The 27,782-nt window shown below is 48.0% G+C and overlaps 15 protein-coding genes across 15 annotated transcripts; 8 read left to right on the forward strand and 7 right to left on the reverse strand.

Moving 5' to 3' along the window:
• Nucleotides 1-87: 87 nt before the first annotated feature.
• LY89DRAFT_28817 (GTP cyclohydrolase II) lies at nucleotides 88-1,652 on the forward strand. Its single transcript, XM_018206497.1, has 2 exons — nucleotides 88-1,534; nucleotides 1,582-1,652. Exons 1-2 carry the CDS (start codon nucleotides 359-361, stop codon nucleotides 1,624-1,626), a joined length of 1,221 nt encoding a protein of 406 aa, XP_018072218.1. The 5' UTR covers nucleotides 88-358; the 3' UTR covers nucleotides 1,627-1,652.
• Nucleotides 1,653-1,982: 330 nt separating this feature from the next.
• LY89DRAFT_683852 (amino acid transporter) lies at nucleotides 1,983-4,387 on the reverse strand. Its single transcript, XM_018214767.1, has 6 exons — nucleotides 3,809-4,387; nucleotides 3,697-3,757; nucleotides 3,486-3,648; nucleotides 2,725-3,439; nucleotides 2,356-2,674; nucleotides 1,983-2,294 (listed from the first exon to the last, which is right to left on the reverse strand). Exons 1-6 carry the CDS (start codon nucleotides 3,953-3,955, stop codon nucleotides 2,086-2,088), a joined length of 1,614 nt encoding a protein of 537 aa, XP_018072219.1. The 5' UTR covers nucleotides 3,956-4,387; the 3' UTR covers nucleotides 1,983-2,085.
• A 441-nt stretch (nucleotides 4,388-4,828) lies between these two features.
• LY89DRAFT_717528 (mannose-6-phosphate isomerase) lies at nucleotides 4,829-6,470 on the reverse strand. The gene is made up of 2 exons (XM_018218353.1): nucleotides 6,231-6,470; nucleotides 4,829-6,183 (listed from the first exon to the last, which is right to left on the reverse strand). Exons 1-2 carry the CDS (start codon nucleotides 6,372-6,374, stop codon nucleotides 4,972-4,974), a joined length of 1,356 nt encoding a protein of 451 aa, XP_018072220.1. The 5' UTR covers nucleotides 6,375-6,470; the 3' UTR covers nucleotides 4,829-4,971.
• Nucleotides 6,471-6,979: 509 nt separating this feature from the next.
• LY89DRAFT_28833 (uncharacterized protein) lies at nucleotides 6,980-8,364 on the forward strand. The gene is made up of 2 exons (XM_018206501.1): nucleotides 6,980-7,375; nucleotides 7,436-8,364. Exons 1-2 carry the CDS (start codon nucleotides 7,180-7,182, stop codon nucleotides 8,182-8,184), a joined length of 945 nt encoding a protein of 314 aa, XP_018072221.1. The 5' UTR covers nucleotides 6,980-7,179; the 3' UTR covers nucleotides 8,185-8,364.
• A 278-nt stretch (nucleotides 8,365-8,642) lies between these two features.
• LY89DRAFT_683855 (ARF/SAR superfamily) lies at nucleotides 8,643-10,315 on the forward strand. The gene is made up of 4 exons (XM_018214768.1): nucleotides 8,643-9,324; nucleotides 9,441-9,587; nucleotides 9,653-9,765; nucleotides 9,813-10,315. Exons 1-4 carry the CDS (start codon nucleotides 9,075-9,077, stop codon nucleotides 9,861-9,863), a joined length of 561 nt encoding a protein of 186 aa, XP_018072222.1. The 5' UTR covers nucleotides 8,643-9,074; the 3' UTR covers nucleotides 9,864-10,315.
• Nucleotides 9,728-10,314, forward strand: LY89DRAFT_717530 (uncharacterized protein). The gene has a single exon (XM_018218354.1). It carries the CDS (start codon nucleotides 10,142-10,144, stop codon nucleotides 10,289-10,291), a length of 150 nt encoding a protein of 49 aa, XP_018072223.1. The 5' UTR covers nucleotides 9,728-10,141; the 3' UTR covers nucleotides 10,292-10,314.
• A 56-nt stretch (nucleotides 10,316-10,371) lies between the features above and the next one.
• On the reverse strand, nucleotides 10,372-11,565 carry LY89DRAFT_583276 (NAD(P)-binding protein; the record flags this gene model as incomplete). Its single annotated transcript, XM_018209206.1, has 5 exons — nucleotides 10,372-10,779; nucleotides 10,833-11,063; nucleotides 11,086-11,150; nucleotides 11,228-11,477; nucleotides 11,524-11,565. The coding sequence occupies 5 exons, from the start codon at nucleotides 11,563-11,565 to the stop codon at nucleotides 10,372-10,374; spliced, it is 996 nt and encodes a 331-aa protein (XP_018072224.1).
• A 546-nt stretch (nucleotides 11,566-12,111) lies between these two features.
• LY89DRAFT_745805 (kinase-like protein) lies at nucleotides 12,112-13,922 on the reverse strand. The gene is made up of 3 exons (XM_018221079.1): nucleotides 13,503-13,922; nucleotides 13,287-13,457; nucleotides 12,112-13,237 (listed from the first exon to the last, which is right to left on the reverse strand). The coding sequence occupies exons 1-3, from the start codon at nucleotides 13,528-13,530 to the stop codon at nucleotides 12,192-12,194; spliced, it is 1,245 nt and encodes a 414-aa protein (XP_018072225.1). The 5' UTR covers nucleotides 13,531-13,922; the 3' UTR covers nucleotides 12,112-12,191.
• A 1,386-nt stretch (nucleotides 13,923-15,308) lies between these two features.
• Nucleotides 15,309-17,095, forward strand: LY89DRAFT_28898 (general substrate transporter). Its single transcript, XM_018206510.1, has 2 exons — nucleotides 15,309-15,506; nucleotides 15,557-17,095. Exons 1-2 carry the CDS (start codon nucleotides 15,402-15,404, stop codon nucleotides 16,955-16,957), a joined length of 1,506 nt encoding a protein of 501 aa, XP_018072226.1. The 5' UTR covers nucleotides 15,309-15,401; the 3' UTR covers nucleotides 16,958-17,095.
• A 118-nt stretch (nucleotides 17,096-17,213) lies between these two features.
• LY89DRAFT_717534 (galactose oxidase) lies at nucleotides 17,214-18,649 on the forward strand. Its single transcript, XM_018218355.1, has 2 exons — nucleotides 17,214-17,271; nucleotides 17,322-18,649. The coding sequence occupies exon 2, from the start codon at nucleotides 17,400-17,402 to the stop codon at nucleotides 18,618-18,620; it is 1,221 nt and encodes a 406-aa protein (XP_018072227.1). The 5' UTR covers nucleotides 17,214-17,271; nucleotides 17,322-17,399; the 3' UTR covers nucleotides 18,621-18,649.
• Nucleotides 18,650-19,296: 647 nt separating this feature from the next.
• On the reverse strand, nucleotides 19,297-21,145 carry LY89DRAFT_781005 (actin-like protein 2). Its single transcript, XM_018222439.1, has 4 exons — nucleotides 21,041-21,145; nucleotides 20,940-20,986; nucleotides 20,505-20,877; nucleotides 19,297-20,458 (listed from the first exon to the last, which is right to left on the reverse strand). The coding sequence occupies exons 1-4, from the start codon at nucleotides 21,057-21,059 to the stop codon at nucleotides 19,728-19,730; spliced, it is 1,170 nt and encodes a 389-aa protein (XP_018072228.1). The 5' UTR covers nucleotides 21,060-21,145; the 3' UTR covers nucleotides 19,297-19,727.
• Nucleotides 21,146-21,243: 98 nt separating this feature from the next.
• On the forward strand, nucleotides 21,244-22,233 carry LY89DRAFT_683865 (uncharacterized protein). Its single transcript, XM_018214769.1, has one exon. The coding sequence runs from the start codon at nucleotides 21,371-21,373 to the stop codon at nucleotides 22,166-22,168; it is 798 nt and encodes a 265-aa protein (XP_018072229.1). The 5' UTR covers nucleotides 21,244-21,370; the 3' UTR covers nucleotides 22,169-22,233.
• A 730-nt stretch (nucleotides 22,234-22,963) lies between these two features.
• LY89DRAFT_732584 (NADH-ubiquinone oxidoreductase-like protein B18 subunit) lies at nucleotides 22,964-23,362 on the reverse strand (the record flags this gene model as incomplete). Its single annotated transcript, XM_018219698.1, has 3 exons — nucleotides 22,964-23,068; nucleotides 23,130-23,254; nucleotides 23,308-23,362. The coding sequence occupies 3 exons, from the start codon at nucleotides 23,360-23,362 to the stop codon at nucleotides 22,964-22,966; spliced, it is 285 nt and encodes a 94-aa protein (XP_018072230.1).
• Nucleotides 23,363-24,326: 964 nt separating this feature from the next.
• Nucleotides 24,327-25,166, forward strand: LY89DRAFT_668092 (uncharacterized protein; the record flags this gene model as incomplete). The annotated part of the gene is made up of 1 exon (XM_018213017.1): nucleotides 24,327-25,166. The coding sequence occupies one exon, from the start codon at nucleotides 24,327-24,329 to the stop codon at nucleotides 25,164-25,166; it is 840 nt and encodes a 279-aa protein (XP_018072231.1).
• A 215-nt stretch (nucleotides 25,167-25,381) lies between these two features.
• Nucleotides 25,382-27,414, reverse strand: LY89DRAFT_29113 (uncharacterized protein). Its single transcript, XM_018206517.1, has 2 exons — nucleotides 26,626-27,414; nucleotides 25,382-26,579 (listed from the first exon to the last, which is right to left on the reverse strand). The coding sequence occupies exons 1-2, from the start codon at nucleotides 27,185-27,187 to the stop codon at nucleotides 25,597-25,599; spliced, it is 1,545 nt and encodes a 514-aa protein (XP_018072232.1). The 5' UTR covers nucleotides 27,188-27,414; the 3' UTR covers nucleotides 25,382-25,596.
• Between the last annotated feature and the right edge of the window lie 368 nt (nucleotides 27,415-27,782).

A 27,782-nucleotide genomic window follows, 5' to 3' on the forward strand; every position in this document is an offset into this window, starting at 1 on the left:
TCCATTTCACGTGATGACGATCCTTCTCACGCGCAGTCAGCTGCAAGGTAATCATTTCGGACAGCGAAAGGAAGGGAAAAGAAAGTATTGATATCAATTGAGACATCTTCGCGCTTATATGACCTTTTCTTGCGAAAGAAAACAATCGGGTGGAGGTTGTTTTCGGATTATGAAGATTTACCAATGATTAGAAGCGACCTCGGATCTCAATAATTGTGAAATATCCCACCTTCACTTCCCCACATCACAACCATAACCAAAGTTCACCAAACTCTCGAACATTTCTCTTCCTCTCACATGTCGCTGTTCCAAACTCCGATTTGCTCCTAGCACACGACCATCCTCAACTTGCTCGAAAATGCCAAACCTCGAAAACGCCGCCCCTTCTAACCCCGCGTGGTATCCTCCCGAAGACGACGATGTCGTTCCGCAACTCCCTCCCTTCTACTCTCCACGTCCTATTCCCGTCTCTCGCGCAATATCAGAACTCGACCTGAATTCCCTACACATAACACACCCAGCATTTGGACAAGATCCTCGTTCCTCGAACTCTCACGCAGACCATGACTCCGATCACGAATCCTCTCTTCAATCCCCCCTCGAGTCCGACCATGAACTGCCAGGTCTCGTATCCCCACAGTTCACACCTCCCTCTACCCCAGGAAATGGCACTCAAACTCCCTCACATCCGCATCAGCACATCCCACGGTCTGTACCGGTAGATAGCAGCATACCCTCCGGCGGATGTGGGACCAAGAAGCCACAGCTTCTCCCACAATTACCAGACGTGAACTGCGTTGTACGAGCACGGATACCTACCACGATCGGAGGGAGTGGGACAGAGATGTTCTTGCATCTTTACCAGAATAGTGAGGATAATAAGGAGCATTTGGCTATTGTATTTGGAAATACCATTCGGTCGAAGAGTTTGGATAGAGTGAGGGAAGGGGAGACGGAGATGGACAGGTTAATTAGAGGTGCTTACACTGGGCGATTGTATCCAGGACGAACGAGTTCAAAAGCAGACTCTGCGAATGGAAATGGAGCGAGGGCAGCAGAGAGAAATGATCCACCATTGGTGAGAATACACTCAGAGTGCTATACAGGAGAAACTGTTTGGTCAGCTCGGTGCGATTGCGGGGAACAACTAGACGAAGCAGCACGGCTCATGTCGTTACCGGGATCTGGAGGCGGTGTCATAATTTATCTGCGGCAAGAGGGTAGAGGAATTGGGTTGGGAGAGAAGTTGAAAGCATACAATCTACAAGATCTTGGGAATGATACTGTCGAGGCGAATTTGCTGTTACGGCACCCTGCAGATGCGCGGAGTTATGGACTTGCTACTGCAATGTTGGCAGATTTAGGCTTGCAGGATATCAGACTTCTGACGAACAATCCGGATAAGGTTCGAGCTGTCGAGGGGCCAAATAGGGAGATTGTGGTAAAGGAAAGAGTGGCCATGATTCCTCTTGCTTGGAGAGGTGCTAAGGGCGGAATAAGAAGTCAAGAAGTTGGTGGGTATCTGAAGACTAAGGTCAGTTTTGTACACCTGTTTGATGTTTATGTGCTAACTTCCTGCAGATCGAGAAAATGGGACATATGCTACAGATGAATGAGGGATCATGAGCATAATACCTTCAAATACGAACGTTTTCGAGCATTTCGAGCCTGGGACAATCTATACAGCAGCGCCTAGGAATGACCAAAAGTCATGATTCACGACCATGACGGCTACAATTGGAGTTCGGAGTTGGCGGCATATAATTTCTGCATGTATGGCATTTATGGGGAGATCTGGGGATAAATCACAAAAATCTAAACGGTGGGCGAAAGGTTGTTGGACACTTTGTATTGTGAATAGAGCCTTGATCCGGATGTTCATAGAGACTAGTGCAGACTCCAGTCACAGGATCTACCGACTATTGTATGTGGCAATCCTTATATCATGTAGACCGTATACCACCAGCAGTACTTCTCGAATAGTGTAGAAATGTTGCATTCTATCAAGTGTCTTTCGTTCGGGTATCTATTTCTCGCTGACTATACACACTCTCCAACGTCATAGTTTACAGAGAAGACCCAATACTACTCCTTCTTTCCATTCATCTTTTCTTCTGCCCTCTCCAAAGCTCCCGGCTCCATCAAATCTACTCCACCTCCAAGTGCTTCCACCTCCTCAACTTCTCTTCTTGGCCCCACAAACCATTTCCTCGCAGACAAAAGCCAGACTGCATTCGAGAAGACAGCAATAATGCCCACAGCCACAACAGTGTAGTTCAACGTTTGACTGGTAACTGTGAGAGCGAGCGTTAGTCATCTGGACAATTGAGCTTGGAGGAGAGGCGCGGGACTTACCGGGATTCGTGGTTGGGAGACAGAAGATGATCGTGATGAATGCAATCCAGCCCACTCCGATGAAGGCCACTGGTCTCGAGAGCATTCGCAAGTTAAATGGGCCTTTTCGGGCATTGAAATCGGACGCATAGATCAAGCCGATGAGGATGGGGATGCCGTAGGAGATATACAATCCAATTGTAGCAATTGAAGTAGCAGCTGCGAAAGCGACGGAACTGCCGAGGGAGGGAAGGGCGAGGCAGAATGCGAGGAAAGCAGCAAGCCATACCGTTCTAATTGGGGAGCGAAACCTGTCATCGACTTTGTGGAAGAAGTGTGGCTATTGGAATATTAGCATTAATCAAAGGAAAAGAGAGCAAAGGAGCTCACAATTCCACCATCTCGAGAAAACGCAAACATCATTCTGGAGTTACTGGTCATGGAGAAAAGACCACAGTGCCAGACACAAATCATGATCAAGCACATCAACACCACCGCGCCATCATCACCAAAGACGTCAACGAAAATCTGAAGGACTGGTTGCTCGTACGAGCTGCCAACAGTGTTGTCGAAGTTCTGAATCGAAAACAAGAAGCTGATAAGGACGAAGAAGCCAAAGACAGCGCTGAAGCCAACCGATGATATCACGCCAATTGGGGCAGACCAGGAAGCTTTCCGAGTTTCTTCGGACAAGTGAGCTGATGCATCGAAGCCGGTAAGTGTATACTGGCTCATCAAGCATCCACAAACAGCCAGGTATGCTGGCGAAGCACGAACACTCCAGCCTGGATCTCCGGTTCCATCATAGAAGCTCGCAAAAACAAACTTTGCAGATTGATGAGTAGGAGCTTTGGCAAGAACGGCGATAGCGATTGCAGTTACTCCTAGGGAGTGAAGAGCAATGGATGTGTTGTTGAGGTATCTAAGGATATGTACACCGAATGTATTGACTGTGCCATGGGAGATGAGAATCGCAGCGTAGATGCCAATTGTCCTTCCTGCTGTCGGTACATAGGAGGATTTGACTGTCGCGGTTGTGGAGATGAGTCCTGCGAGACCGAAGGAAATACCGGTTGTAACGGCGACCTGACCGAGGAAGTTAAACCTACTTCATTAGCAATTGCTCAAAAAGAATAGTATCAATAGCTTACCAGCCAGTAATCCATGAAGCATAAGCAGAGTGCTTAGGAGGTGCCAGAATAGCAGCCCAATAATATGGCCCTCCAGCAGTGGGAATCGCCGAGACAATTTCAGCCATTCCCAATGCAACAATCAAAGTGAAGAACGATACAACAATCCATCCTACACTCATGACTTTTTCTTATCAGCTCATTGTTGCTGCACTCCCGGCGCAAGACCTACCTCCTGGACCTCCAGTAATGAGACCATATTGGAAGAGAGTCGTGATACCCGTAATGACGGACTGCGAAGCATGTTAGTAGCTGAAGAATGGATGAATGGCGAAGAAACATACGATAATCGAGAATGAGATGCCAAAATTGTGCATCAAACCCCAATCACGGCGCAACTCCTGCTTGTATCCCAACTCGGCCAACAACTCCTCATCCCGCTCCTCCACCGTCGAACCGTGTCTCGCGAGTCCATGTTCAGGCTCTGCCATGATGTGCTGAGTATTCTACAGCTTCAAAGATGTCAAAATAAGCCAAGACTGGAGCAAGGTAGAAAGCGACAACATTTTGATCCGCCACGGCATGGCCGAAGTACTTATCCTCTACGAGAATCGCCAGCTTCGGTGCAGTGGCTTTCTTTGGTGTCAGTGATTGCAGATTGCAGCTCTGGCCCCGGTCAGCCTCGCGATAAGGACTGCGAACGCTAAACTGGGCATGGCCATTGGAGTGCCCGGATTCCCTGCGTTTCCATTCGTGATGATGATTTGCTGCAGGGGATGTGATAGCAGTATCCTCGGCCCAGAAACCAGAAACTGAGAAATCTCACCCAACGAGAAAGATACCCGGCACACTGGGATGCAGTGGGATGCACTGGATAGGTGACATTTGAAGAAGATTTGACTAATGCATTCTAGTGCGGTCTAGAAAAGGCCCAGAAGCACGCGCTGCGAACACTTCTTGGGCGGCAGCTAGAATTTTGAGGGAGGGGATTCGGGGTAAAGCTGCCTCTTCGGTGATGGTGCTGTTCATATCACTGGATATCAGCAGATGTGCCGGGTTCAGCTACTGGAAGAGATGTTTAGTTTCATCTGAGGCGGGGCAGTGAAACATAAAATTTACAACTATCTTCGATGTCGGGCGAGAGGAGATTCATATATTGTGTCAAGAAATAGAGAAGAAGATGCTGCTGGAACTGCAATACGATTGTCGGACATGAAAGTTGGGACTTGAGAGGCTGTTACAGGAATGAAGTCCCGGAAAGATTTTGAAATCACACTCCGCCACGTGATTGGGGCTTTTCCGGAACAAGTGCTCCTGGATATCAAACTCAAGCTCATGAGGATAGAGAGGAATTGGTAGGGTAGTAAGGATGTCAGCAGTCAGAGGCCACCAAAGAACCGAGAGGCGGAGAGATCTTGCGAGAGAGACTCAACATTGCCGCTACTGCAAATGAAAAGGACCCTGATAACTTCATGCTGCATGCTATGCATTTCTGGTATGTGTTCTTTCATAACTTCTCCTTTCCATCTTCCTTTCCTTGCAACTCGCAAAATGCCTTGAAAGTGGTGAAATCTTCACTCTCACTTTCAAGCACAACCTCAGCCGTCGCACCAACAAAGTAAACATATCCAGCTTTCACTTCTTCCACTTTTGGCCCAACGCTGATCTTGCCACTACCTGACGTGCAGATGAAGATACTTGGTCCAGCGATTTGCTCGAATGTGGCCTTCGCACCCTTCTTCTTGAGATCCGTCTTGACCACGCTGAACTCTTCAATAGGAGGGTCGTATAATGTCGCTGAAGAGGCAGACGAGTAGGCAGTTGCATTCAGTGCCACGTACGGGTAATCGACAGGATCCATTTTCTGTTCCTCGATCGGGGCGTACGAGTATGTGAGCATGTCCACCAACGTATCCACATCCTTGAACTTTGGTGTGAATCCAGCTCGTACCACATTGTCTGAAGCCGCCATACACTCGATGATATCTCCGCTGAGGTATGCATGGATATCGTCTGCCTTCAAGAACATAGCCTCGCCGACCTCGAGCTTGACGTAGTTGAGAAAGAAGAAAACGAACAATCCGATATCTTCAGGGAATTGCTTGTTTAATCGGACGACCAAATCTGCCAGCTCTTTTCCAGGCGTAGCAGATACACCACCTCCTGCAAATTCTGGTCCTTCTTTTTCGGCAGAGGCTACCAACTCTTTACTCGCCGATTGAACATCTTCCTTCTTAGAGTTCATCAGACCAGCAAAAGCTTGCTGCAGCGCCTTCTTGTTCGCTGTTTCATCCTCTTCCTTGTCTGAAGTATCATGCCCTTTCACTGCTGAAATAAATGCATCTGATTCTCCTTCGCCCACCAACTTTTTCAGTGACGGTACAGTGGACAGGAAATGTGATATCTCTGCCAAAGGTCGGAAGCCACAAAGTCCGTCGAAAGGAGTAATCGCAATTGTCATCTCTGGCTTGTGATTGTCGTCTGGATAATTCTTGCTGTCCTTTGCATGTAGCTTTTCCGCCAGCTTCTTGTTGGGGTGTGCTTGGATGCTAAGAGCCTTGCCAATTGATAAGACTTTGAATAAGAAAGGCAACTTGTGACCAAACTTCTCGCCGATTTCTGTGGAGAGGAGGGCTTGGTTGTCTTGGACGAGGTCCAGCAGGGTACGTTTCGTGGTGACATCTTTGGAGGGATTCGAGGGATGCGTTCCCATCCACAACTAGAGGTCGTGAGTACGAGTTGATATAGTACTCAAGTCAAGAATACCTCTGCGTATGGCTTGTCTTCTTGGATCGAGAAATCATCAGCAGGGGTTGCAGCAGCGAATTTGGCAGCTGCCGAATCCTTGCCAACCTTTCCCCAGTCGTAGCTGTTGACTCCACATTGGAGCCTCATCAATGGAATTTGCATTGTGACGGTGGATGTAGGTGAATCTTCTTCTGTAGAAAGGATTGTTTACTTTGAAAGAGTACCTAGGTGGAAAAGAAAGTTGGGCGGTGGGACAACGTCACTCAATCTCGACCCCGCGCTAGAAATTCAATGTTCAGGTCCATGCACAATCGGGCTGCAAGGCTGAAAATCCGCCGCCTCCAACCTCCTCAGACAACCATTCCCTTCACTCTTTCATACTTCAACATCATCTATCAAGACAACTTTCGGCTAGGCTCTAGTCTAGACAATCGCAATCTAGAAGTCGCATATTGCATCCGAAGTAAGCCCGCCCATAGTATATCTCCTAGGATAACGGCACTACGCAGCAGGTTTGGTGACATCTGCTAACATGTTGGACCTACCACAGAAATTGAAGCCTGGTAAGGCTGAAGACAGCTATCGAAAGGTCCTCAAAGGAGGGGATCATCTGCCAGCAGGTGTATCTGCGAGTGGTCGGTCGTACCTAAGGAATTCGGCTTCAGGATCGAGATCTACAGTCTCTCAATCAAACCATCCTCCATCCGCGAAGTTGCTTCTGAACGTTGCAGATCTTGCAATCCGAGCAACGACTTCCGCAAACACTCGAGTAGCAGTTACAACTTCGACAAGTGAAAGCGTGAGCTTGGAGACCAGCGGATCAGGCCCGGTTGCGGGGAGTTCATTAGCTACAGCTACGAATCCAGTTCAAGCAAGGAGAGCACGAATCATTCTCAGAGTCAACCGCCCACAGACTACCGAAAGCAATAGTGGGCCACTTGCTGCAGCACCCACATCCCGAACTACAATGTCTTCTCAAAGAAGCCGCCCCGGCAGAAGCAATGCTCGTGGCGGTTCTCACGACATATTCTCCCCACAAGCACTATGGACCGATTTCTACAGAAACACCTTTGCACCTCTGATGGAGAACGAATCGAGAGCGAAGCAGTTGGGGGAGAAGATTATTGAAATGGAGGCTCGTATGAAGCTGAACAAGGAATCGGGTGCAGGTGAAATGAAGTCCAGAGATGCTTCAATCACAAGTATGCTAACATACCGTCTAGGTAATTCATTGAAAGACATAGATGACTTAAGTGCACTGTATCGTGAGCAAGTCAAACTTAGTGAGGAGCAACGATCCAAGTTGGACGAAGGCATGAGATCTCAGCTCACACTTATGGCTGATTTGACGAGGACGGAACAAGCTGCTGCAAAAGAGTCTGCTCGTGCTTCCAGTTCCCGCACCTCTGGCATGGATTTTGATGGGCCATCTGACTCACCTATGCCGTCGCCGGCTGATAATCGACAAATCAAGAAGCTTGGTACCTCGAGAACAGGCAGCCAACCTCCAAGTAGGCCTGAGGGGACGCCATCAGAAGCGAGCGAGAGAACCAGCAAACCCAAGATAGTTTATGCTCAGAATGAAGAAGTTGCCTTCAAGAGGAAGACTCCAGGCAAGCCTGAAGAACAAGATTGGATTCTAGGCAAGGTTGTCAGAGTGATTGGAGAGGGCAAAAGCAGACGATACGATGTCGAAGACCCGTTTCCAGATACGAATGCTAGCTCTGGTCCGGTGATTTACAAGTCATCTGCTTCTCAAATGGTCCCTATCCCTCCTGAAGGCGCACCATTGGAAGACTATGAGATTGGCAAGCGGGTTCTGGCGCTGTATCCTGATACCACAACCTTCTACCGTGCCGAGGTCAAGGCCATGCTAGATGGAGGTGCCAATGTCCAGCTATTATTCGAAGATGAAGCTGCTGGCGAACTCAAGGTTGTTACACGACGTTTGGTATTGGATCATAAAGGTTAGGATCGAGATGGTTGGCGGCGAATTAGCACTCTGCATTACGGTGTGGCGTCTCAAGCATGGTCGACCCTGACCGTAGGGGTTGGGCGAAATCTGGATGTATATTATGTGTACTGTATTTGATACCCGGGCCGGGCTGCAGTCATCTAAAGTTGGTAGCAAATCTGAAATAACTTGAGCACTTGTTACTTGAATGTCCCTGGTTAAAGCCAATAGCACCTTGACATTGGCGTACTTGAGGATATGATTGAGTGCCACATCCAAAAATGCAAAAGCCATCCAATGTCCCGTAAGTTCTCTATATCCACCCAATGATAATGCAGCACCTTTGACTCCCTCAAAACAATTTCGGGGACAATTTTTGGAATCCAGAAATGCCCCTGAGAATCACGTGTAGAGCTAGGCGCGCTGCCGGAAGTTTAAACGCGTTCCAACCCCTGAATGAAACAATCGCGATTTAATGAACATCACACCAAATCACACACCAGAGCACAGCACACACAGCACACCACGCCCCAATCTTCAAATTGCCTGGCGTCTATGATCAAGAGACCTCCCTGACAATCTCTAAAATCCCCGGCGCCACTACCGCACATAACTTTCCGGCAAAAATCCTGCGCTTTTGATCAACTTGCGACGAAACAACTCTGTACGGAGATCAGAGACTTCACACGCGACCACTTCCATTCACCTCACGAATAAAGGACAAGACCAAGTCTCAAGATTGACAATTAGAGAAAGACACTGAACGAACTCTGCGAAACCGGTTCCGTGCGCCTCCACCTCTGACTCGAGAGCAAGGACGAAATCTACTACAGCTTCTACCACCAACCCCTCCTCCTTCCTCCCCCCTCGCCTCTTTCGAACATCATAGTCTATCGTACGCCGCCACAATGGGAGGTCAACTCTCGAAGATGATGGGGAAGATCTTCGGATCGAAAGAAATGCGCTTGTTGATGCTGGGACTTGATGCTGCCGGAAAGACGACGATACTGTACAAATTGAAGCTCAACCAAGATGTTACGACGATTCCTACTGTGGGATTCAACGTGGAGACGGTCACATACAAGAATGTTAAGTTCAATGTCTGGGATGTGGGTGGACAAGATAAGATTCGACCGCTTTGGAGACATTACTTCAGTGGTACGTTTTACTACATGTCTGCCGTATTCGGAGCAGGTTGAAATGCCCTGCAGCTGGAAAGCAGCGGAGGTGCTTGAGATGCCAGGGGTATATTGTGCTAATCATGTCGTCAATAGGTACACAAGGTCTAATTTTCGTCATCGATTCCTCGGATAGAGACCGCATAGAAGAGGCAAGACAAGAACTCCACCGAATCATCAATGACCGAGAAATGAAGGAGTCGTTGTTACTTGTCTTTGCGAACAAGCAAGATATCGCTGGAGGTTTGTTCCCCCCATTGCTCTTCTAGATATGTACACACCGAATGCATGATGCTAATGATTTCTAGCAATGAAACCACAAGAAGTTACCGACCAGCTCAAGCTCACCACCCTGAAAGACAAGGTCTGGTACGTCGTTCCGAGTTGCGCGACAACAGGAGAAGGATTATTGGAAGGCTTAGTACGTTCCCCTCTTCCCTTGATTTGCCTCGGGCTAACAAATTCCAGGCGTGGCTATCCAATAACGTCAAATCACCTCCCGCTCAAGCCAAGAAGTAGAATCTCCCTCGGACCATACACGATTCATGACCACCTTCGTCGATTCGACACTAGAAAGGCAACAATGGCACGGCGAACGGATACACAAGATATACCAAAAGCGGATCAGATTGGTTTCCCCATACCCAAACATTCACGACTTTCCTCACTTCTCCCTCGGTTTCTGAAACTTTGCCTTGGCTTGTATAATTGATGATGCTCATGCAGCGTTGCTTCTTTGATTTTTCAGTTTGCGTTGCCTCTTTTTTTTGTTAGCTTGCTTGCGGCGGCGATACCAGATGCTTCATTCTTCATTCTTCTTTTTGGTTGATACCAAAATGCGCGTTCTTGGGGAGGAATGGAGATGGCGGAGAAAACGAGGGCTTGGAGGATATGACTATTGTAATTGTACGTTGGTAAGACTTTGTAATAGTACGCAACGTCGCTAGTTTCACGAGCTATGGTGTTCTCCAGTCTTGATGGTGGAGTTGTGATTTTCTGAATATTACATGCTGCGAATCCTTTCTGTTCAACCAACCCAATTCGAGCTCTTGGACCACTCGATCGCAGCCTTAGTCGCCTCATCAATATCTTCCTTCGGCAATCCAAGCACCTCATTCAGCGTCCCCTTCTCATTTTCAAAGTCACCACATCCATCCGGGAAGAAGACCCTCGTATACATCATCTTCGCAAACCCAATTCGCTTTCCCTCCTTGATCTCCTCGAGACCACTCGCGTATCTCTCCTTTGCAGGTTCTTTCGTGACGCTCCAGTCCTCCTTCTTGGTCCCAGTTACCCGGAGAGCGGACTCGAGCATCTCTCTCTGATTCACGGTGAAGGAATTGATATACACTACTTTATTCTTGAAGTTCTCAAGACAGGCTGTCTCGTCAGACTTGACGGGCAAACTGAGTAGAGCGGCGACTGCTCGACCGACCTTGCGATGTTAGTTGGTTACTTATGGATACTGTGAGAGGAGATGGAATGCACCTGTGGCCAAGTCGAAACCGAGATCTTAGTCTCGCCCTCATCAAAGAACGTCACGGCTCGATTGGCGAAATCGATTCCGAACGCTGCGGCCATGGCGAGACTCCATTCGTACCAGAAGCCGGTTGAGACTGCGATATAGGAACTTTTGGCTAGGTCTGAGGTTGCTCTGCGGGTTGTTACTGCTGGGATGTTAGTTTGTGATTTGTGGAAAGAAGGGGGTTGAGGAATTGCCTTTTGATTGGAAGGGGAAGACGTCTTTGACGAGGGCTTCGTTGGCGGTGTCTGGGGACCATTCGTTTGGGAGGATCCATGGTACGCCTGGTGTTGTTGGAGTAATTTTTGAACAATTTCGGTGGGAGAATATTCTGGAAGTTCTAGGACGTCGACGTTCTCACCTGCTTCCCCAGCAGCATTGATCAACTGCATCTGACTTTCCTTTCGAACGAAACCACTCAGGGTAATGACCAACGCCTCGTTCCCTATGAGAGCTTCGACCAGAGTCTCTGGTTTCTCGTAATCGACTTTCTTGACGATAACACCGTCTGGGAACTTGCTCTCGCTGTCGAGTCGTGTAATTGCTGTGATGGTGTGTTTCCCTGTCTTGAGGAGGGCTTCAGTCATGAACTTGCCGCTGTTGCCAGCAGCCTGTGTTTGTTAGTTGGTTAACGGGATTGGGGAAGAGAGGACACACGCCAACTATGGCTACTTTGGTAATGTAGTTTGAGGTTGCCATTTGAGAGGTTGGGGTATGGTTGTGGTCTGAATACTAGGATTTTGAGACTTTTGGGAGAACAGTTCCAGTATTATGGACAGACAACTTGACTACTCTTTTCAATTGCCTTGTCTATCTACAATGGGATATTTACAATCTCCGTACCGGGTTTAAGCTCGGCGTTAGCTGTACTGGGTGAAAGAAGGGGGTACGTCAAGACTCGACGGGCGCCCACCGCCCACATTCCTGTGCCCTCATCCTCTCGTCCCGCTATGAATGAACCTTATTGCGGATAAATAGCATCATATCCAAGACTTTTTAAGGCTATCCAATGTTCCTCCTCTTTCATGGTGTCCAGCCTAGCGTCAATGGTTCGCATCCAAGCCAGGAGTCTAGAAGAGATGTGGCTGTGTGTTGTGGCTGGTGCATAAAACTCTTGGCATCGCACAACAGACGCCACAACCGCCCGATCTCGACACAAGCATAAGCGGTGAGCTTCAATTTGCTTTTCGCCTCCGGGAAACACATTCTCCGTCGGTGAGTGTGCGATATGCAGTGATTAGGTGATAAATCTGCATCTGCATGTGGCCGTTAGAAAAAGCATGACGGGGAATAAATCCGTGCATGCCGGAATCTGGCCAGTGCTTTCACTCTTTCAGCCGCTTCACCGGCCTGCTGTCATCCGGCAAGCCACTGCGTTTGGTACCAGGAAGACTGCTCGTGCGGATATCATTATCATCCTGGCTGACGCGCCGATGCGGATATTCCATTTTGACGCCTTCAAAGCAGTTGCTGCTCACTTTGTCGCCTGTGCTGAAGAAGGGATGCTGCAGGGCTTGTTGTGCTGTGAGACGTCGTTCAGGATCGTACTCGAGTAAGCCTGACAGGAGCTTGTACCCTTCTGCTCCGAGCGAGGCGTTTGATGACGGATTACTGGTGGCGGAGTGGGAATTGATTGTGCTATAGTACCACTTCTCCAAATTGGAACCGGACTTCGGATGTGTGGAAGCAGAAAGCGTGCTCAACTGAGAATATTCTGGCATGTTCACTAGATGCGGCCACTTCTCTTTTGCTGGCAATCCCATAATGTCCACGATCTTCTGCATCTGATTTCGCTGGAATGGAACAGTCTTCTTCGAGTCCATCTTGGCTTCCTCTCCTTTGAAAATAGGTCTCAGGCTGAGTAGTTCTGCAAAGATGCACCCTACTGCCCACATGTCGATGGCGGGAGTGTAATGCCGTGATCCGAGGAGTAACTCGGGTGCTCGGTACCAGATGGTGACGACGACTTTGTCACCAGAGAAGAGCGAATGGAGAGGTTTGTTGAATAATCGAGCGAGACCTAGATCTCCGATTTTTACTTCGCCGCCAGATGTCACCATGATATTTGCAGGTTTGAGATCTCGATGAAGAACCCAGTTGGCATGCAAATATTGGCAACCATTCAGCAGTTGAAACATTATACTCTTGACGGTGGATGGCGGAATCGGATGTCGGGTCGGTTGGGTGTGATGATGGATGATTTGTAACAGATCGTGCTCGGCATACTCGAACACCATGAAAATACACTTGTCCTCCAGTATGATCTCAATCAACTTGATGATGTTTGGATGACTGAGCTCGGAACATAATGCCATCTCTCGCACAGCAGATTGCGATATTCCAGTGTACTGGATCTGTTCGCCTTCCTTGTCTGGGACACGTGGTCAGTATTTTGGGGTTGAGATGAGGTATCTTCATACCTGGCTTGAATTTCTTGATCGCGAACTCTCCAACCTGTCCATGACGACCTACAGCCTTGTACACTCGCCCATAAGTACCACTGCTGATGAAGCCAATGACTTTGTAGCGGTCAATGACCCTGACCTTGCTTTGGTAACCAACATTTGGCCCCAGGCCACGATCAGCAGGATCTACGAGATGTCAGTATAATTCATGAGGGCAATGAGCAAACACACGAAAGGGAGGTCGTCTTCCAGGAAACATGGTGAGATGGCTGGAAGAGGAGGCTCGTGTGAGAATCGCCTCCAATGACGGCAGAAGTAAAAATCATCCAGTCATCTCGACCACGAATGAGATCACGAGGCTGAAAGGTAGAACGAAGGATGGATGAATGCGAAAGACGAAGAAGAAGACGATGATGAGACAGGTCTAGTACCGTCAAAAGCTTGTTGAACGCTCCTCTTTAAAGTCTGGGTTCTCTGAGCAGAGACCGAGGATGGACCACCTCCACCCTCGGACGACGGCGGATTCGATGTCAGGCTCATAACAATCCGATGTGCGCGCGTGTGTGTTCGGTATTATTTTTTTTATGTATGGTTGCTTATGCGCGTGTGTGCGACTGGTGCCCCGTGCTAGGTAGGTACCGGTCAGGTAACTAAGGATGGAGATATTACGGTATCAGTATGCGATGCGCGGTGGGGGCGTCTCTCATTGTCGGGTTCATTCATGTATTGGAATTGCGTAGTTCCCGCGGTGCCGCAGCTGAAGTTAGATCAGGCGAGGCGAGGGACGTGTGAGCAACTGCAACAACGGCGGTAAAGGGGGAAGACAAGGCTCAGGGCACAGAGCACACAGACAGACAGTGGGAGGTGGGAGGAAACAGCAGAACGAGCCGGGATGCAGATGCAGATGTGGATGTGGCTGTGGATGTGAATATCGTGAGTGGCGGATTGCTGGTTGCGGATGGTCTCTGGGGTCAGCGGCGCTTAGGTGGGGACGTTTAGGATGGAGATGTGCGTCGGGCGGATTGTGGACGTGGATGTGGATGTGGATGTGGTGTTTGATTGTGGCCGCAGACATACAGACACATACAAGCTACCGGTTCGTCACATCTATACGGGAACGGGAATGGTCTTCGTCTCCTCTCGCACACACGATCCAGCCAGACAGAACCACCGCAATTGGTACAATATGTACGCAAAGGAGGAGGGGAAGCTGGTAAATGTCCTCTCCTGATCTAACCCGATGAGGCGATCCAGAAGGAATCTCTTTGCGCTTCACAACTTCGGCAACATGCAGGCGGGGTTTGGATTTGGTATGATTTTATCTTGTGATACCATCCGTATTTAGTCAGGGACCGACTTGGAGGGATGAAGGGCAGCCAAGTATGAGCTTGATTGTTGCTGATAAGGGGAGAAGCAATTACAAGTTCGCTTGTGTAATAGTCCTTTTTCGTACCAAGGAGGGGTTTTGTTGTGAATGTGATATTGATTCCGGGCCAGACGGACAGCTCAGGCGAGCAGCGAGCTTGGCTGGGGATAACTGTTGGATATCGAAGACGGCCGAAGATGGGGACAATCAGTTGCAGACACCGGATCGTTTACGTTATCGACTGGTGGAATTCATCATCCCAACCATGTGGATCTTCGTGGTCTTGAGAAGCGGGGTATTCCTTCGTGTGAGTCGATATGTTTGAGTAAGACACAGACACGTATACAGAGCTTGGTTTAACAAGATTGGTATGTGGTTAGGAAGGTGACAAGCAGGCGGGACAGGATGACTGCATCGCTTTGCAGCTGTTGATAGTGTACCGTGGCTCAAAGATAGGAATGAAGGGGAGACATCCGATACGACTGAAGAAGAGATCGAGTGAGCCAAAGTGAAGGTAGAGTAAGACAGAGTGAGCACTTGGGAATCCCATCCGAGTGGTTCTGGTGTGGGGAGAATTGAAAGATGGGCGTAACTCAAACGGGTGAGAATGCGGCTCTTTGCATATCCCATGCATAAAGTCGTTTCATAAGGTTAACGTTGCACAAAGTCGGTAACGCAAGAGCTCCATCAAGAACATCAACTATTCAAATAATTATTTCCCGTGGTATAGAAATGCGACTGCAGCTCGCATTGCTTCCTTCATTATGCCGTCAGCAGGATTAAGGCAATGCATTCATGATGTGACGCTCTATTTGATTTATCTGATTTTCATTTCTGCCCTTGGCCCACTACAGTTCGGTTTCCATCTGGTATGCCTTCCCACTTCTGCTGACCGCATAGTCATTGACCTACGATCTAGGCTGAGCTCAATGCTCCTCAAGATGTTATCACCTGCAAGAAGACCTCCGTTGCCGAACATGTCGCCTCGACGCCCGACTCCAAACTTCCACAATGCATTCCTATGAGCGAAGCCGAGTTCGCTCTCCTGTCCTCGATGTTCGTCTTGGGAGGCTTCATAGGTGCTGTCTCGTCGGGTCCGCTATCTTCCCAGCATGGCAGATTGCTGGCTATGCGGATTACGAGCGTCTTCTTCGTTCTTGGAGCTACCGTTGAGACTCTAGCTGGCACGGTACCCATCATGGCGATTGGCAGAATGCTGTCTGGTGTGGGAGGAGGAGCGTCGACTGTTATTGTTCCCATATACATCTCAGAGATTGCACCCCCACACGAGAGAGGGCTGTTTGGATCAACGACCCAGGTGGCCATCAACATTGGAATTTTGATTACCCAAACAATGGGATACTACCTAAGCAAGGGCTCTCTATGGAGGATCATACTAGGGGCTGGAGCTGGACTCGGTTTGGTACAAGGACTTGGGATGTGCTTCATGCCAGAAAGTCCTGCGTGGTTGGCAGCGCACAAGCAATCTCAAAAAGCCGTTCGAGTACTGCAGCGAGTTCGAGGCCACTCCTACGATATCTCGGAGGAAATCAACGACTGGGATATTGATAAAGATACAACAGAAGAAGAGCGCCTTCTCATTGACCCAGAAACCAGACGTCGAGAATCAGTCACCAGTAAAGCTTCTGCCGCAAATACTGCACATGTCGGATTCTTCCAGATCGCCAACGACCCATTTTACCGTCCTGTTCTCATCGCTGTGATTGGTATTATGGTGTCTCAACAGTTCACTGGTATCAACAGCATCATGATGTATTCGGTGTCACTGCTAGCAGGCGTTCTTCCCATCACCTCCAGTCTACTCACGATTATGATTTCGATCATCAACCTTATCACTACGATCATATGTGCTCCTTTGGCGGACAAGATCGGCCGCAAAGCTTGTCTTTTGCTCTCCATCGCAGGAATGGGATCTATGTCTCTATGCCTAGCTATATCCATGCGGCTAGACCTCAAGCTCCTATCAGCAATCTCTGTCCTTGCATTTGTTGCTTTCTTCGCCACTGGTTTAGGACCAGTACCTTTCATGATGGCAAGTGAGCTTGTTGGGACGGAAGCTGTTGGTGCAACACAGAGTTGGGCATTAGGAGCCAACTATGTTGCAACTTTCATCGTTGCTCAATTCTTCCCAATCATTAACACTTTGTTGAATGAGAAGTTAGGAGGGAAGGGATGGGCATTCTTCATCTTTACTGGACTAGCAGCTCTTTGCTTCTTGTTCGTTTCGTGGAGGGTTCCCGAGACGAAGGGGAAGAGGGATCCCGATGAGGTTTGGGGTCGGGAAAGAAGAATTGATTGAATTTGAGCGTTGTCTTTTGGTGTTGGGCTGCACTGGACTGGAGACTGTTGGGCGAGGGGTTTGGCGTAACCTACCTGGATAGTGATTTGGTTCAGATGTTGATTGTTGATTGCAATAGAATTCACCTTTCAATCACTTTGAAATATTAAATGTTGCTATACACTCTGATTTTCGTCTGTGCTGCAATTTTTTATGTACAGCATCCAATTCTATGAGAACCCAATCTTTGACCTCAACTCGGATTCATTCCTCTCGCTTCTTCGACTATTTCGCTTTGACTTCATCGTTAGGGGCACTTAGTTCATGCCATGAGGGTATTACCTGCAGAAAGTAACAAGCAAAGGGTCCAAGCTAATGAGAAAAGCGTTACGTCATTCATCAACACTACACCTAACAGAAGATCTCATGCTCTCAATCTCTCGTCACAAAACCTCCCTCAACCATGGATCCCGCAACCGTCACAGCAGGAGCCTACGGCATCGAAACCGCCGTCGAGGCAGGCGTAGCAACATACATCCTCACCCAACCGACACTCCCCCTCAAAGCTCGTCTCCACCACATCTCATCCCCCACCACCATCCCACGCTCTTCTCACTCGCTTTCCGTCATCGGAGACCAGGCGTACATTTTCGGTGGCTATTCTCAAGATGAGAAAATAACGTCGAATAATGTCCTAGAATTACATATCGATACAACGGATAACGCTTCGACTGCGAGTCTCAAAACTATTACTGCAATTGGAGAGAATGGAAATGTACCGCGGAGCCGTGTTGATCATACAGCGACTGTAGCACGGAATCGGGTTTTTGTGTTTGGTGGTCGTGATGCTTCAGCCATTGAGGAGAATGGCAGGTTGTGGGTCTTTGATCCGTTGGATTCGAAATGGATATTTTTGGATCCACCTCCGCATACTTCTTTCCCTTGTGCAAGGTACAAACATGCCAGTACTGCTAGCGAAGATGGGAGTGCGGTTTTTATTCATGGAGGGTGTGCGGCTGATGGTTCCTTGTGGAAGGATACTTGGGCATTCTATCTCGATGAAGGGAAATGGACTCGGTTGGGGGATGCTCCTGGTGCAGGAAGAAGTGGTGCTAGTATTGCTTGTTGCAAGGGCAAGCTGTGGAGATTTGGAGGTTGGGATGGAGAGAGGGTGATTGAAGGGCTGGATGTTCTGGAATTGCCGAAGCCTCACTCGATTGAGTTGGCTGGGACTCTGGATGATTCGAGGAGGGAATGGGAAGTTGTCTCTGTTGAGAAGGAAAAGCCTCAAGCGAGGAGCATGGCAGCGTTGCATTATGTTACTACGGGGAACGGGAGAGATTATCTGGTGTTAGCGCTGGGAGAGGGAGATGCTCAACCTGGAGAGGGAAAGCTGCTCCAAGATTTGTGGGCTTATCAATTGCCGTCTTCTGGACTGTCGGGTGCGGGAGTAAAAGATGCTATCAGAGAAAAGATCCCGGGCGTCAGTAGTCATGAGGGAGAATGGGCACCTGTTGAAGTGACGAGAATAGAAATTGGTGAAGACGAGAAGCAAGGAGGGACTTGGACAGGTCGAAGCTTCTTTGGGAGCTCGATGACCGGAACCAAGCAATTCATGCTGTGGGGTGGGCTGAATGAGCTAGGCGAGGGTTTGGGAGATGGTTGGTGGGTGAAGATCGAGTAATAGCTAGTTGTTACTATTGCAGTCGGGACGACATATTGCTCTCATAGGACATAAGCTTGGCATACGACATGTAGTCAGCAGAAGTCGTGAATTGTAAATGTTACGTGTGAAATAAGCTCACTCTGGCTGAGCTTGAGCAGAACTTGTTCAAAAGTTGCCACCAGTGTCAGACATTCACACTTCTCTTGGATTCTCAGTCAAGCCCAGACAATGTAAATGGCTCCCACAGTGTAATCATGTAGAAACGATCCTGGTTTGCATAGCAGCTAGCAGATAGATATAAAAAGACCAGGGGCTAGAAGATTTTCTGCATGTTCCAAGATTCCAGCCCATTCACTGATCCATTGACTTTCAACATCACGATAATTTAACCCCTCATATCCGGCTAATCAGCGGAATAACTAGCTCTCAACGACTTCACTATATATTCTAATACGCAATTTTCGTTCTGTCCAGGTCATAGGACAATCCTCTTTGAATGTATGTTCTCGGATTTCTTGTGTTCATCCTATCACGCCCTCCACAGTATCTTCAAGATGCTATGTGGGGTTTGATAGGTTGACCACAAGAAGTCCGAGAATATATGTTTTGTCAAATTTTTTTTTTTGCTTAGATATCTGTCTCTATGCGTACTTCCTTTCGGTTCTTGCTAGGCTTCTCAACGAGAAGGCTCGGTACGAGAATGAACCGGGACTGGATGACTGGAGGTAGGAGATTCTACACTTGCAGTTGTCAAGATCCTTGCACGCAGGAGACCTTCTCGGCCATCATTGCCTAGTCTTAAACCAGAAGCCAAGAGGAGAACTGTTGCTTGAAAGCTGATTCTTGAATGTTCAGACATGTGTTCAGACATGTGAGACATCCAAACTGCCAAACTCCAGGAAAAATTGTGAGCAGGAAAATATCTATCCAACAGCCAGTTACACTTCTCTTGCAAATCTTGAGACATGCAGCAACACTTGCATTGCTACTCTCGGAAACTCAAGTGCTGGACATGAAACAATGAAGGACAGCAGCTCTTTCACTGATAGCACAACAGACACCAACACAAGCAGCAACAAAATCAAGACAACGGCAAGCAATTTATTTTTGTCATCCTCCCACAACTTATCTAGGACCGAGCTTCTCTAAAATTTTAGAGCCCTGTTCAGCCCACTCCTGTTTCGAGATCCACATGTTCTCCTTGTCCGCCATGATGTTCGCCAATACCGCACCTCCCAGGAAAACCATATGCCTTCTCCTCGGTGGATCCTCAATCCTAACCTTGAACTTGCTCAGACGTTCGGGGTTGCCTCCAAGTACCTTAGTAAGCCACAATTGCTTCAATTCTTTCTCTAATCGTGATGGAAGACCTGGGTACATGCTGCTTCCTCCCGACAAGACGATAGCCTTGAAAAGCGACGAGCGAACATCGACATCTGCCGCTTGGATGGTATTGAAGAGAAACTCGGCAATACCAGGCTGTTCGACATCGACGAGGTGGGGTTGGAAGAGGCATTCAGGAGCTTCGAAACGTTCGCTTCCCACCCTGATCACACGACCATCTGGTAAAGTGTAGCTTTCAACCAAAACCGTTGTGTCTTCACTCAATCTCTGGTCCAGCTCAAGATCGTATGAAACATAGCAGAGCTTCTCCTTGATTTGTCGTACAGTCTCGAAATCAGCCGTTCGGTTCAAGGCATATCCGCGTCGAAGGAGGAGGGCAATCAGGTTGCGAGTGACGTCTCGACCAGCCACATCTAGTCTGCGAGTGAGGTGATTAAGCACGACAGATTCGTAAACGGGCACAATATGCGTAACTCCATCCCCAGAATCCACAACCACTCCTGAGCTGAGACCTGTTGCCGTCAGCACTTCCCTTGCATCTTGGCACGAGTCACTCACCCTGAGCATATAGTGCAAGCACAGCTTGGATAGCCACGTAAACACCTCCAAATTGATATCGCTCAAACATGACTTCGCACATCTGCTCTCGGTTCTTGAGGGGATTCATAGGCGGCTCCGTAAGCAAGATCTTGCGCCCCGTAGTATCGACCTTCATCTTCTCGTAGAAAGTGTAGTCCCAAAGATGCTGCATATCATCCCACTTCTTCACAATACCATTCTCCATCGGATATGAAATCTGCAGCATTGTTCGTGCTGCGGCTGCCTCATCTCCGCACATAATATCCTTGATGACGAGGCCATCATTGCCTTTTTCTTCGGAACGGAGGATTGGTCGTCCTACTATTGATGGGTATTGGAATTCGGGAAAGTTCTGGGAGAGGAGAATATCAGTTTCTTGCTGTTATTGAAGGAGCTGAAGGTGAAGGCGCATACTTGTGCGGCATAGCCAACCTTGAGGAATCCGGTTCCTCCGTCCAGAACTGTTGGATTGTGTTAGCAGAAGTTGGATGGACAATAGGATTCAGCTCGTGTACCTATTGGAGGTTCTGCCATTGTTGTAGAGAATGTGATGGCACAAGGGCGGAGTGTTTGCGAATATGGTCGTAAAGTTGAGGTTGGTGGGGTGTGAGGTTGACGAGTTCAAGTGACGTTGATGGTGGATTACGGCAACCGTAGCGAGACACTGCCTCTTTCCCCGCCATTGAGGCAAGCCTCAAAATTGCTACTTTGGGAAATTTATAAAATTTTTGAGCAGAATTCTTCACAACAAACAAAACACTACATTTCGAAGGTCAGAGATCGTGAAATCGGTCGAACCTGCTCCCTCTAAATTACGATCACAGCACTCCAAAACCCCAGTCATTATGGCACCCTACATTTACAAAATGCTACTTATAAATCCGAATTCATCAGAAGAGATGACGGAGAATTTGGAACCTTTGATCACCGAATATCCATCAAATACGATAATCGACAGTTTTACTGCTCCACGCAGCGCCCCAAAAAGTATCAACAATGAGAAAGACGCTTTGGAGTCGGCAAATATCGTCTTTCCAGAAATTCTTCAGTTTATAAAGCAGCAAAAGTACGATGGATATCTGGTTGCTTGTTATAGTCTTCACCCTCTTGTGGATATGATAAGAGAGGCTGTCCCTCGAGGGGTTTACGTTACCGGGATCTTCGAAGCCAGTATCACAACCGCCTTGACGTTAACTCCAACTCCCCATCTGAAGGCGGATGTGAAGCAGAAGACGACATTTGGAATTGTTACCACTGGTACAGCTTGGGAAAAGTTACTGGCAGCCGGAGTGCTCAGGGTAGTTGGGTTGGGCGAAATGGCCCACGCCACTCGATTTAAGGGAGTGGAGTCGACAGGACTCAATGCAGATGAGCTGCATACAGCGCCGAAAGAAGTTGTGACCACGAAGATGAAGGATGCTACCAAGAGACTTGTTCGGGACAACGATGTGAGGGTAATTTGTTTGGGTTGTGCTGGAATGTCAGGTCTTGACCGAATCGTGACGGAGGCGTTGATCGAGGAACTCGGTGAAAAAGATGCGAAAGAAGTGTATGTTTTGGATGGGGTGAAGGCAGGTATTGGCATGCTGGAGAATATGTTCAGGAGCTTGCCAGGAAGCAAGACGGAGTGGGGTTTGGAATGAGGAGAGAGAGTTCGTGAATTCGTCGGCATTGTTGTAGTTTACTTTCCCCTCAGGTCTGCAGGGCTGGATCAACAAGTACAAAAAAGCTGAAACTGCGCTACTCCCAAAAAAAAATCTGCTTGTGCTCATCTTTTGCCTTTCGTAAGCCTCTCCTTTTACCCTTTCATTTAGTGAGATGGAGTTTAGATAAGCTGCCGCATTCAGGATCCAGCATGAACTGGGGTGACGCCTCTAGAGTCGAGCTGTGGTTTGAAGGGAGCTTTCTCTTTGCCCCAAGAAAGCTTAGGTTGAGGGAAATCATCTTTTGTTTGTCCTTCTCGGATTGAGAGTGTAGGGATTCTTCCGGCTCTTGAACTGTAGTAGGATTTTGCTTAACTCCTGCGATGACAAAACTCCTTTAGGTATGTTGTACCTAATCTCAAATTATTAGCATTGCTAGAGCATAGTGAGAGCCTGTATAGTATGCGGAAACAGATGCTGGAGCGCTAAGAGGTGGATATTAGACTTGAATGGAAATCGCTACATCGATTCGAGAAGTGACCCGTCCCCCAAAGTAACCATGATCTATCCTCCGCACTTGATGTATGTCGAGGTCCAAGCGTAGTGTATGGAAGGGAAGCTGACAACGTCAAAGGGATTGTCATTGTACCGAGGAGATCTCGAGACTCCTCTTTGTTTGACCCTGAGATCATCCACAGAAATCCAAAACCAGAGCCCTGATATGTGGAAGGAGAATGCCCCTGCAAAAGTGTTTCATTCCCTGAGCGAACCGTATGTACACCAATAATTTTTCTATCAATTGCTTCTTTCTCCTCCCTTCGCAGCTCTAAGTTCGTCCATCTTTGCAACTCGCTTCTTGAACTCCTCGTACTGGCACTTCTCGTAGCTGTGTCTCTCTGTCTGCAATTCAAGCTGTCAGATCCAAATCTTGCCTTCCCGCGTTCAAAAGACAACCACTCACCTCGCACTTCCATGGCAGATAATATTCTTCGTATCGACATCGGTTGAGGGGAATGAGAAGGTTCGCGCAGCTGTCTCGGTATGCCAATGGTAGTCTAGCTTCGCGCATTTCCTCTCGTGTAGCAGCTATTCCAGGATGATCAGCGAGGCCCAATTGTGCGGGGTTTGGATGTACGAACGAGCAGGCGCGCTGCTGAGCCCGACGGCAGATTTGACAGCTTCTGTGACAGTCATGACGGCGGTTGAGGAGGGTTCGAGAGTAGTATCAAGGCCGAATCGCGATGGGAGGTCGTGAGCTTCGGATGTTAGAGAAGGAGCTAGTATGCTTTTAGATTAGCCTAGAACAGCTCAACTCGCTGTATTCATCTACCTCACAACGATTACCCAATCAAATGTTATTCGCATTGCAGTATTTGAGATCTCTGAGTTTGTTCCAGTTTCTTATTATGCTTGCCATTATTGGGTTGTCAGTCCAAGAGGACCACCCTATTCAGTTGAAGGCTCTGGTCTCCCTTCAAAAGGTTACCTTTCTCTGGCTGCGAATCCTACACCAGCTTGTTAAGATCTTCTTGCATAACAACGCTTTCGAGAGATCGTTTTATTTGAAGTCAAATAGGTTCTACCTTCTCCATTCCTCGAGACTCGTCAGTTACGAATTGTGCGACTGCAATTCTCTTCTAAACTCCGAGCCAAAACTTTCCTTCTAGTAGTACCTCCAAGTAGATACTGCCAATGTTGACAGTGATTGGCAAATTAATTGCTTGTCAGCTATCTACAGAGCTCCCTTATTAGATACTTCGTACCGAACAGCTTTCACTCACGATAGAAACGCTGCAATGTCCATCGCAAGTGAGAGCAATCCGATAATGCACGGAATCGTCCATCAATGGCCAGCTCGGAAGACTTATCTCTACCCAATCGTAGATCTTCCAATCAGCAAGATTCCCCAAACCATGTGCTCTGTGCCGCTCGAAAACCTTCAAAATTCATCGACCCTCCATCATTGCCGTGACAACCGAGACATCAACAGATGCATCTCAAAGTTGAGGTGTGGTTGATCTGAGTAAGATTCAATTGATTTGCATTGTGATTCAAATGGACTATATCTCCTCTGTCTTCTTTTGAGCTTCTGAAGCGTGCATATATGTGGACCGAGTTTTCGTCGCATAAAATTCTCAAAGTCTCAGAAAGTCTCAGAATGGCAACACCCGCAGCCACAACAGCCCCCGCACTACCCAAAGCGCACCCTGGCGAACGCCTCGCGACTTTCTTCGACAATCTCTTCAAGACTATCACCGCTATATCGACCCTCGGTGCCTCGCTCACCTTCTCGAAAATTGTTCAGACGCCTGTAGCCCCATGGGTTGATTATGGCATCTCGAAGGATACCGCTCAAACTTACCTTGGATTGTCGTGGCTGGTCTTCGTTATCAATCTTGGGATAGTTTCATTCGCCACTGCGGCATTGTCTTTGTGGCGATATGCTGCTATAGAATGGTTCGGGACGGAGGATAGTCAGAAGAGGAGGACTGTGATGTGGTATGCTACGTTTGTGAGCATGGTTTTGTTCGCACTGATTATTGTCGCCTTTATCTTCTTAGGATTGGTTATTGCGGCCTATGCTGGACCCGTTGGATGGAGTGCCATTGGGTTCACAACTCTGGCAGGAATCTTAGGATTTGGAGTTATCGTTTGGCAGAGTCCGATTGGATCGAAGAGTATTGGAGGGCCGCCAAATGAGGATTTGTTCAGAAAGGACAGCGAGTTGTATGGATATTCGCCAAATAGGAAGGCGAATGCGTATGCGAGAAAATTGACGGGTGACGATACATATGCAAATGTATATGGGGATGGAGATGGTTATAATGAGAAAGATGCAATGGCCGTCAAGGAACAGTATATCGATGATGGATTTGGGAGAAGGAATACGCTTGATAGATCACCTCGGTTTGCAGACACACCAGAGTACACGAATGATTTGAGAAGGATGCGGCAGATCAGAGCCTCTGATGAATATAGGTACGATGGGAGACAATGATGCTAGCCTTCCAGGCTGTTTTGTCATTGAAAGCTATGCTAGAAAGTATTATAATACAGTGAAGATGTGCAGATCTCCTCAATTCCTCCATTTCTTGAATGCTAGAGAAAGACACCATTGCAAGTAGGTTGAACCTTTTCCCATTTTCAGAAGCCAATCTCTGAAATTCTCGCTGTCATAATTTGGGATTATGCAACGAGAAAAAAGCCGAAATTATGATGCCTTGTTACCTGAAATGTCCTTCATGCTTTTCTTTCTGTGCCGTCAGGAAGCTTTTAATTTAAGCATCGCCAATCTAAATCTTGTCACTTTCTACTCTCTAGAAGCCCGTCAAGAGATCTAGATTGGAGGAGAGATCTACTCGAAAGGAAGAGTTCGCGGCGAAGTAATTCTCCGTCTTGCAGTTGTTCTTCGCAGGCGTTTCCATTCGTCAACGCTTGGTTCTGAGAGGAGCCGACGAACCTTTCGATTTGGCCGAGAGGGGGAGACCTGCAAAGGATTGATCCTTATCGAAGAACGGTAGATTCGTTGAGTCTTTCCGTGCCAATGAAGGAGATGATGAACCTCTACTCGTTCGGGCAGCAGCGTCTTTATCAATCGGGACGCCGCTGTGTCGATGGATCTCTGCATTTTGCTTCAAGGGATCCTTTCTCCCTGATGCAGGAACTAATGAAGCATGACTCGTTTGCACTTCGATACTATGCTGAGGACTGGCATCGTCTCGCACTTGTCGTAAGTTCCATTGTTCTCTTCTGATATCTTCCAAATGCTTCTCAAATGTGTACTTGTTCTTGGTGGTTGAATGTTGGTCTCTAGCTTGATCTTGCATCTTGTTCATCTGTCGCTGGGGGCCCAACAATGCCATGACGGATACATTAGACATTCGATCGGTGCAATCAGATGCCATCTGCTGTATCTGGTGATTAGCATAATGAGATCTAGCAATTTCTCCAAAGCGTTTAGTCCAGAATTGCCACCGGTCGAGAAAAGTTGCATTGTGCTGCTTTTTGAAGGCTAGGCCAGGACAAAGAACCGGATCACCGTGAACTGAGTTCCAGGACCATTGTCTGTAGAGTAGCTCTTTCCCCGCAATCTGGATCCAGCACACAGCCATCTTGAAGTGCCCTTCTGCCATGATCAAGGTGTGGTCTGCCGGTGCCTGGCTTGTTGCAGTTGTCTCTGCTTGGAATGGAAAGGCTGGGTAAGTTCGAGCTTCAGGGACTCGTTCGTGTGGAAGGTTTCTTGCGAGAGCGACCGGGTGATAGAAAAGGCGATCTCCGGGATGACTCTGAGACTCTAGCACTAGGCGGAGTGGAAAGATGGCAACACGGGAAAAATTGTGCGAACCATCTCGTGTGAGTCTAGCGAGAAATCCGTGAAGATTGGTAGTATTGACCGACGCATCGTCGAGTCCTGAGATCTGTCAGCATTTGCGAGAATTTCGGAAGGTAAGATATACGTCTGAGAATTTCATAGGCAGATTGAGTAGTGGTGCGGAACTCGGACCAATCGAATCTGATCATGTCCCATTGCTCCTGGTATAAATGATCATCGAAAACAGGGATTCGCTCTTGATCAATAAGACGACCTAAACGATTCCTCATGAAGGAAAGTGGCGGACGTTTGTACTTCTCTGGCACTCTTTCGGGAACTTGATGGAAATATTTCCCAAATTCAAGTACAAGATGTGCCAATCGCTCCTGCTCTGTGCCGTTGCTTGGTAGCTTGGTAGCAATGTAGAGAATGAGGTTCCAGAGCCACTGCATGTAAAAATCATGAAACTTTGGCTTCGACCACGGTCTGTGTCCCTCTGCGACCTCTCTTCCAATCTTGATGAAGAGGAGCATCATCTGATGGGCGACATATGCAGGAGAACTTGCTCCGACCGGAGCAAACATAGAGTTGATGATCTGGAACGAGTCCCGACCCCCGTCCCATGCCGCTGCTTCCTCGCTGATCTCGAACAGTAGTTTTGGGGATTCTTGTGCGCATGTGGCACTCACGGTAGGTGAAGCCGCCATCGCTGTGTCATCAGTAAGGCTGTTCAAATCAATATTCGATGGCGTTGAGAGCGTATTCAAGGAAGAAGAGGAGGAAAAACGAGACTTGATGGTGACCGTGTTGCTTGTGTTGATAAAGTTTTCGTACAAAGCAGGAGCTTTCGCATTCAAGTATTCAATAATGGTGAGCCCTACCGCCCAGAAATTTCGGCCGCAAGCTGGTTGCTGGCCAAAGGTGACGAAATATTATTTCTTGTCTGAATGAGAGGATTCTATAGCAACGTATTATTGACTTTCAAGCAATCGAAGAAGCATGATCCAAAAGCACGAATGGTCTCTTGACACAAATCGTCTCAATGAGCTGCGAAGCAGGTTGATATATCTTGAACAAGATAGTATTTCTGATTTGTCTTGAGATGGGGGTGCTGACGAAGAAGTCATCGTCAAATGGAGGTGCAATGAAAGGACGCTTCGATATCGTTTGGTGCCTGAACGCTCTCTATCGGAACCTGACCTGAAGGACATTGTGAGCATCAGAAAGCTACTGCCGTGTCTCCAAACATGAATTGAACGAACTCTGTTCCGGCCGCGACTATCATCTTAGGTGATGTGTGTG

This window comes from Mollisia scopiformis (genome assembly GCF_001500285.1).
Source record: "Mollisia scopiformis unplaced genomic scaffold LY89scaffold_10, whole genome shotgun sequence".
Lineage (NCBI taxonomy): Eukaryota > Fungi > Ascomycota > Leotiomycetes > Helotiales > Mollisiaceae > Mollisia > Mollisia scopiformis.

What these genes read in the sequence shown, in the direction of transcription:
- LY89DRAFT_28817 (XM_018206497.1), top strand. Translation starts at nt 359, where the DNA reads ATGCCAAACCTCGAAAACGCCGCCCCTTCTAACCCCGCGTGGTATCCT. An exon ending in GTGGGTATCTGAAGACTAAG is followed by an intron (nt 1,535 to 1,581) that starts GTCAGTTTTGTA and finishes AACTTCCTGCAG; the next exon opens with ATCGAGAAAATGGGACATAT.
- LY89DRAFT_683852 (XM_018214767.1), bottom strand. Translation starts at nt 3,955, where the DNA reads ATGGCAGAGCCTGAACATGGACTCGCGAGACACGGTTCGACGGTGGAG. An exon ending in GCATCTCATTCTCGATTATC is followed by an intron (nt 3,758 to 3,808) that starts GTATGTTTCTTC and finishes CATGCTTCGCAG; the next exon opens with TCCGTCATTACGGGTATCAC. An exon ending in GCTTCATGGATTACTGGCTG is followed by an intron (nt 3,440 to 3,485) that starts GTAAGCTATTGA and finishes CTAATGAAGTAG; the next exon opens with GTTTAACTTCCTCGGTCAGG.
- LY89DRAFT_717528 (XM_018218353.1), bottom strand. Translation starts at nt 6,374, where the DNA reads ATGCAAATTCCATTGATGAGGCTCCAATGTGGAGTCAACAGCTACGAC. An exon ending in AAGACAAGCCATACGCAGAG is followed by an intron (nt 6,184 to 6,230) that starts GTATTCTTGACT and finishes CACGACCTCTAG; the next exon opens with TTGTGGATGGGAACGCATCC.
- LY89DRAFT_28833 (XM_018206501.1), top strand. Translation starts at nt 7,180, where the DNA reads ATGTCTTCTCAAAGAAGCCGCCCCGGCAGAAGCAATGCTCGTGGCGGT. An exon ending in GAAGCTGAACAAGGAATCGG is followed by an intron (nt 7,376 to 7,435) that starts GTGCAGGTGAAA and finishes CATACCGTCTAG; the next exon opens with GTAATTCATTGAAAGACATA.
- LY89DRAFT_683855 (XM_018214768.1), top strand. Translation starts at nt 9,075, where the DNA reads ATGGGAGGTCAACTCTCGAAGATGATGGGGAAGATCTTCGGATCGAAA. An exon ending in TTGGAGACATTACTTCAGTG is followed by an intron (nt 9,325 to 9,440) that starts GTACGTTTTACT and finishes TGTCGTCAATAG; the next exon opens with GTACACAAGGTCTAATTTTC. An exon ending in CAAGCAAGATATCGCTGGAG is followed by an intron (nt 9,588 to 9,652) that starts GTTTGTTCCCCC and finishes AATGATTTCTAG; the next exon opens with CAATGAAACCACAAGAAGTT.
- LY89DRAFT_717530 (XM_018218354.1), top strand. Translation starts at nt 10,142, where the DNA reads ATGCTTCATTCTTCATTCTTCTTTTTGGTTGATACCAAAATGCGCGTT.
- LY89DRAFT_745805 (XM_018221079.1), bottom strand. Translation starts at nt 13,530, where the DNA reads ATGTTTCCTGGAAGACGACCTCCCTTTC. An exon ending in TGGAAGACGACCTCCCTTTC is followed by an intron (nt 13,458 to 13,502) that starts GTGTGTTTGCTC and finishes GACATCTCGTAG; the next exon opens with ATCCTGCTGATCGTGGCCTG. An exon ending in GATCAAGAAATTCAAGCCAG is followed by an intron (nt 13,238 to 13,286) that starts GTATGAAGATAC and finishes CACGTGTCCCAG; the next exon opens with ACAAGGAAGGCGAACAGATC.
- LY89DRAFT_28898 (XM_018206510.1), top strand. Translation starts at nt 15,402, where the DNA reads ATGCCGTCAGCAGGATTAAGGCAATGCATTCATGATGTGACGCTCTAT. An exon ending in TACAGTTCGGTTTCCATCTG is followed by an intron (nt 15,507 to 15,556) that starts GTATGCCTTCCC and finishes CCTACGATCTAG; the next exon opens with GCTGAGCTCAATGCTCCTCA.
- LY89DRAFT_717534 (XM_018218355.1), top strand. Translation starts at nt 17,400, where the DNA reads ATGGATCCCGCAACCGTCACAGCAGGAGCCTACGGCATCGAAACCGCC.
- LY89DRAFT_781005 (XM_018222439.1), bottom strand. An exon ending in AGGTTGGCTATGCCGCACAA is followed by an intron (nt 20,878 to 20,939) that starts GTATGCGCCTTC and finishes CTCCTCTCCCAG; the next exon opens with AACTTTCCCGAATTCCAATA. An exon ending in GCTTGCACTATATGCTCAGG is followed by an intron (nt 20,459 to 20,504) that starts GTGAGTGACTCG and finishes TGACGGCAACAG; the next exon opens with GTCTCAGCTCAGGAGTGGTT.
- LY89DRAFT_683865 (XM_018214769.1), top strand. Translation starts at nt 21,371, where the DNA reads ATGGCACCCTACATTTACAAAATGCTACTTATAAATCCGAATTCATCA.
- LY89DRAFT_29113 (XM_018206517.1), bottom strand. Translation starts at nt 27,187, where the DNA reads ATGGCGGCTTCACCTACCGTGAGTGCCACATGCGCACAAGAATCCCCA. An exon ending in TGCCTATGAAATTCTCAGAC is followed by an intron (nt 26,580 to 26,625) that starts GTATATCTTACC and finishes GACAGATCTCAG; the next exon opens with GACTCGACGATGCGTCGGTC.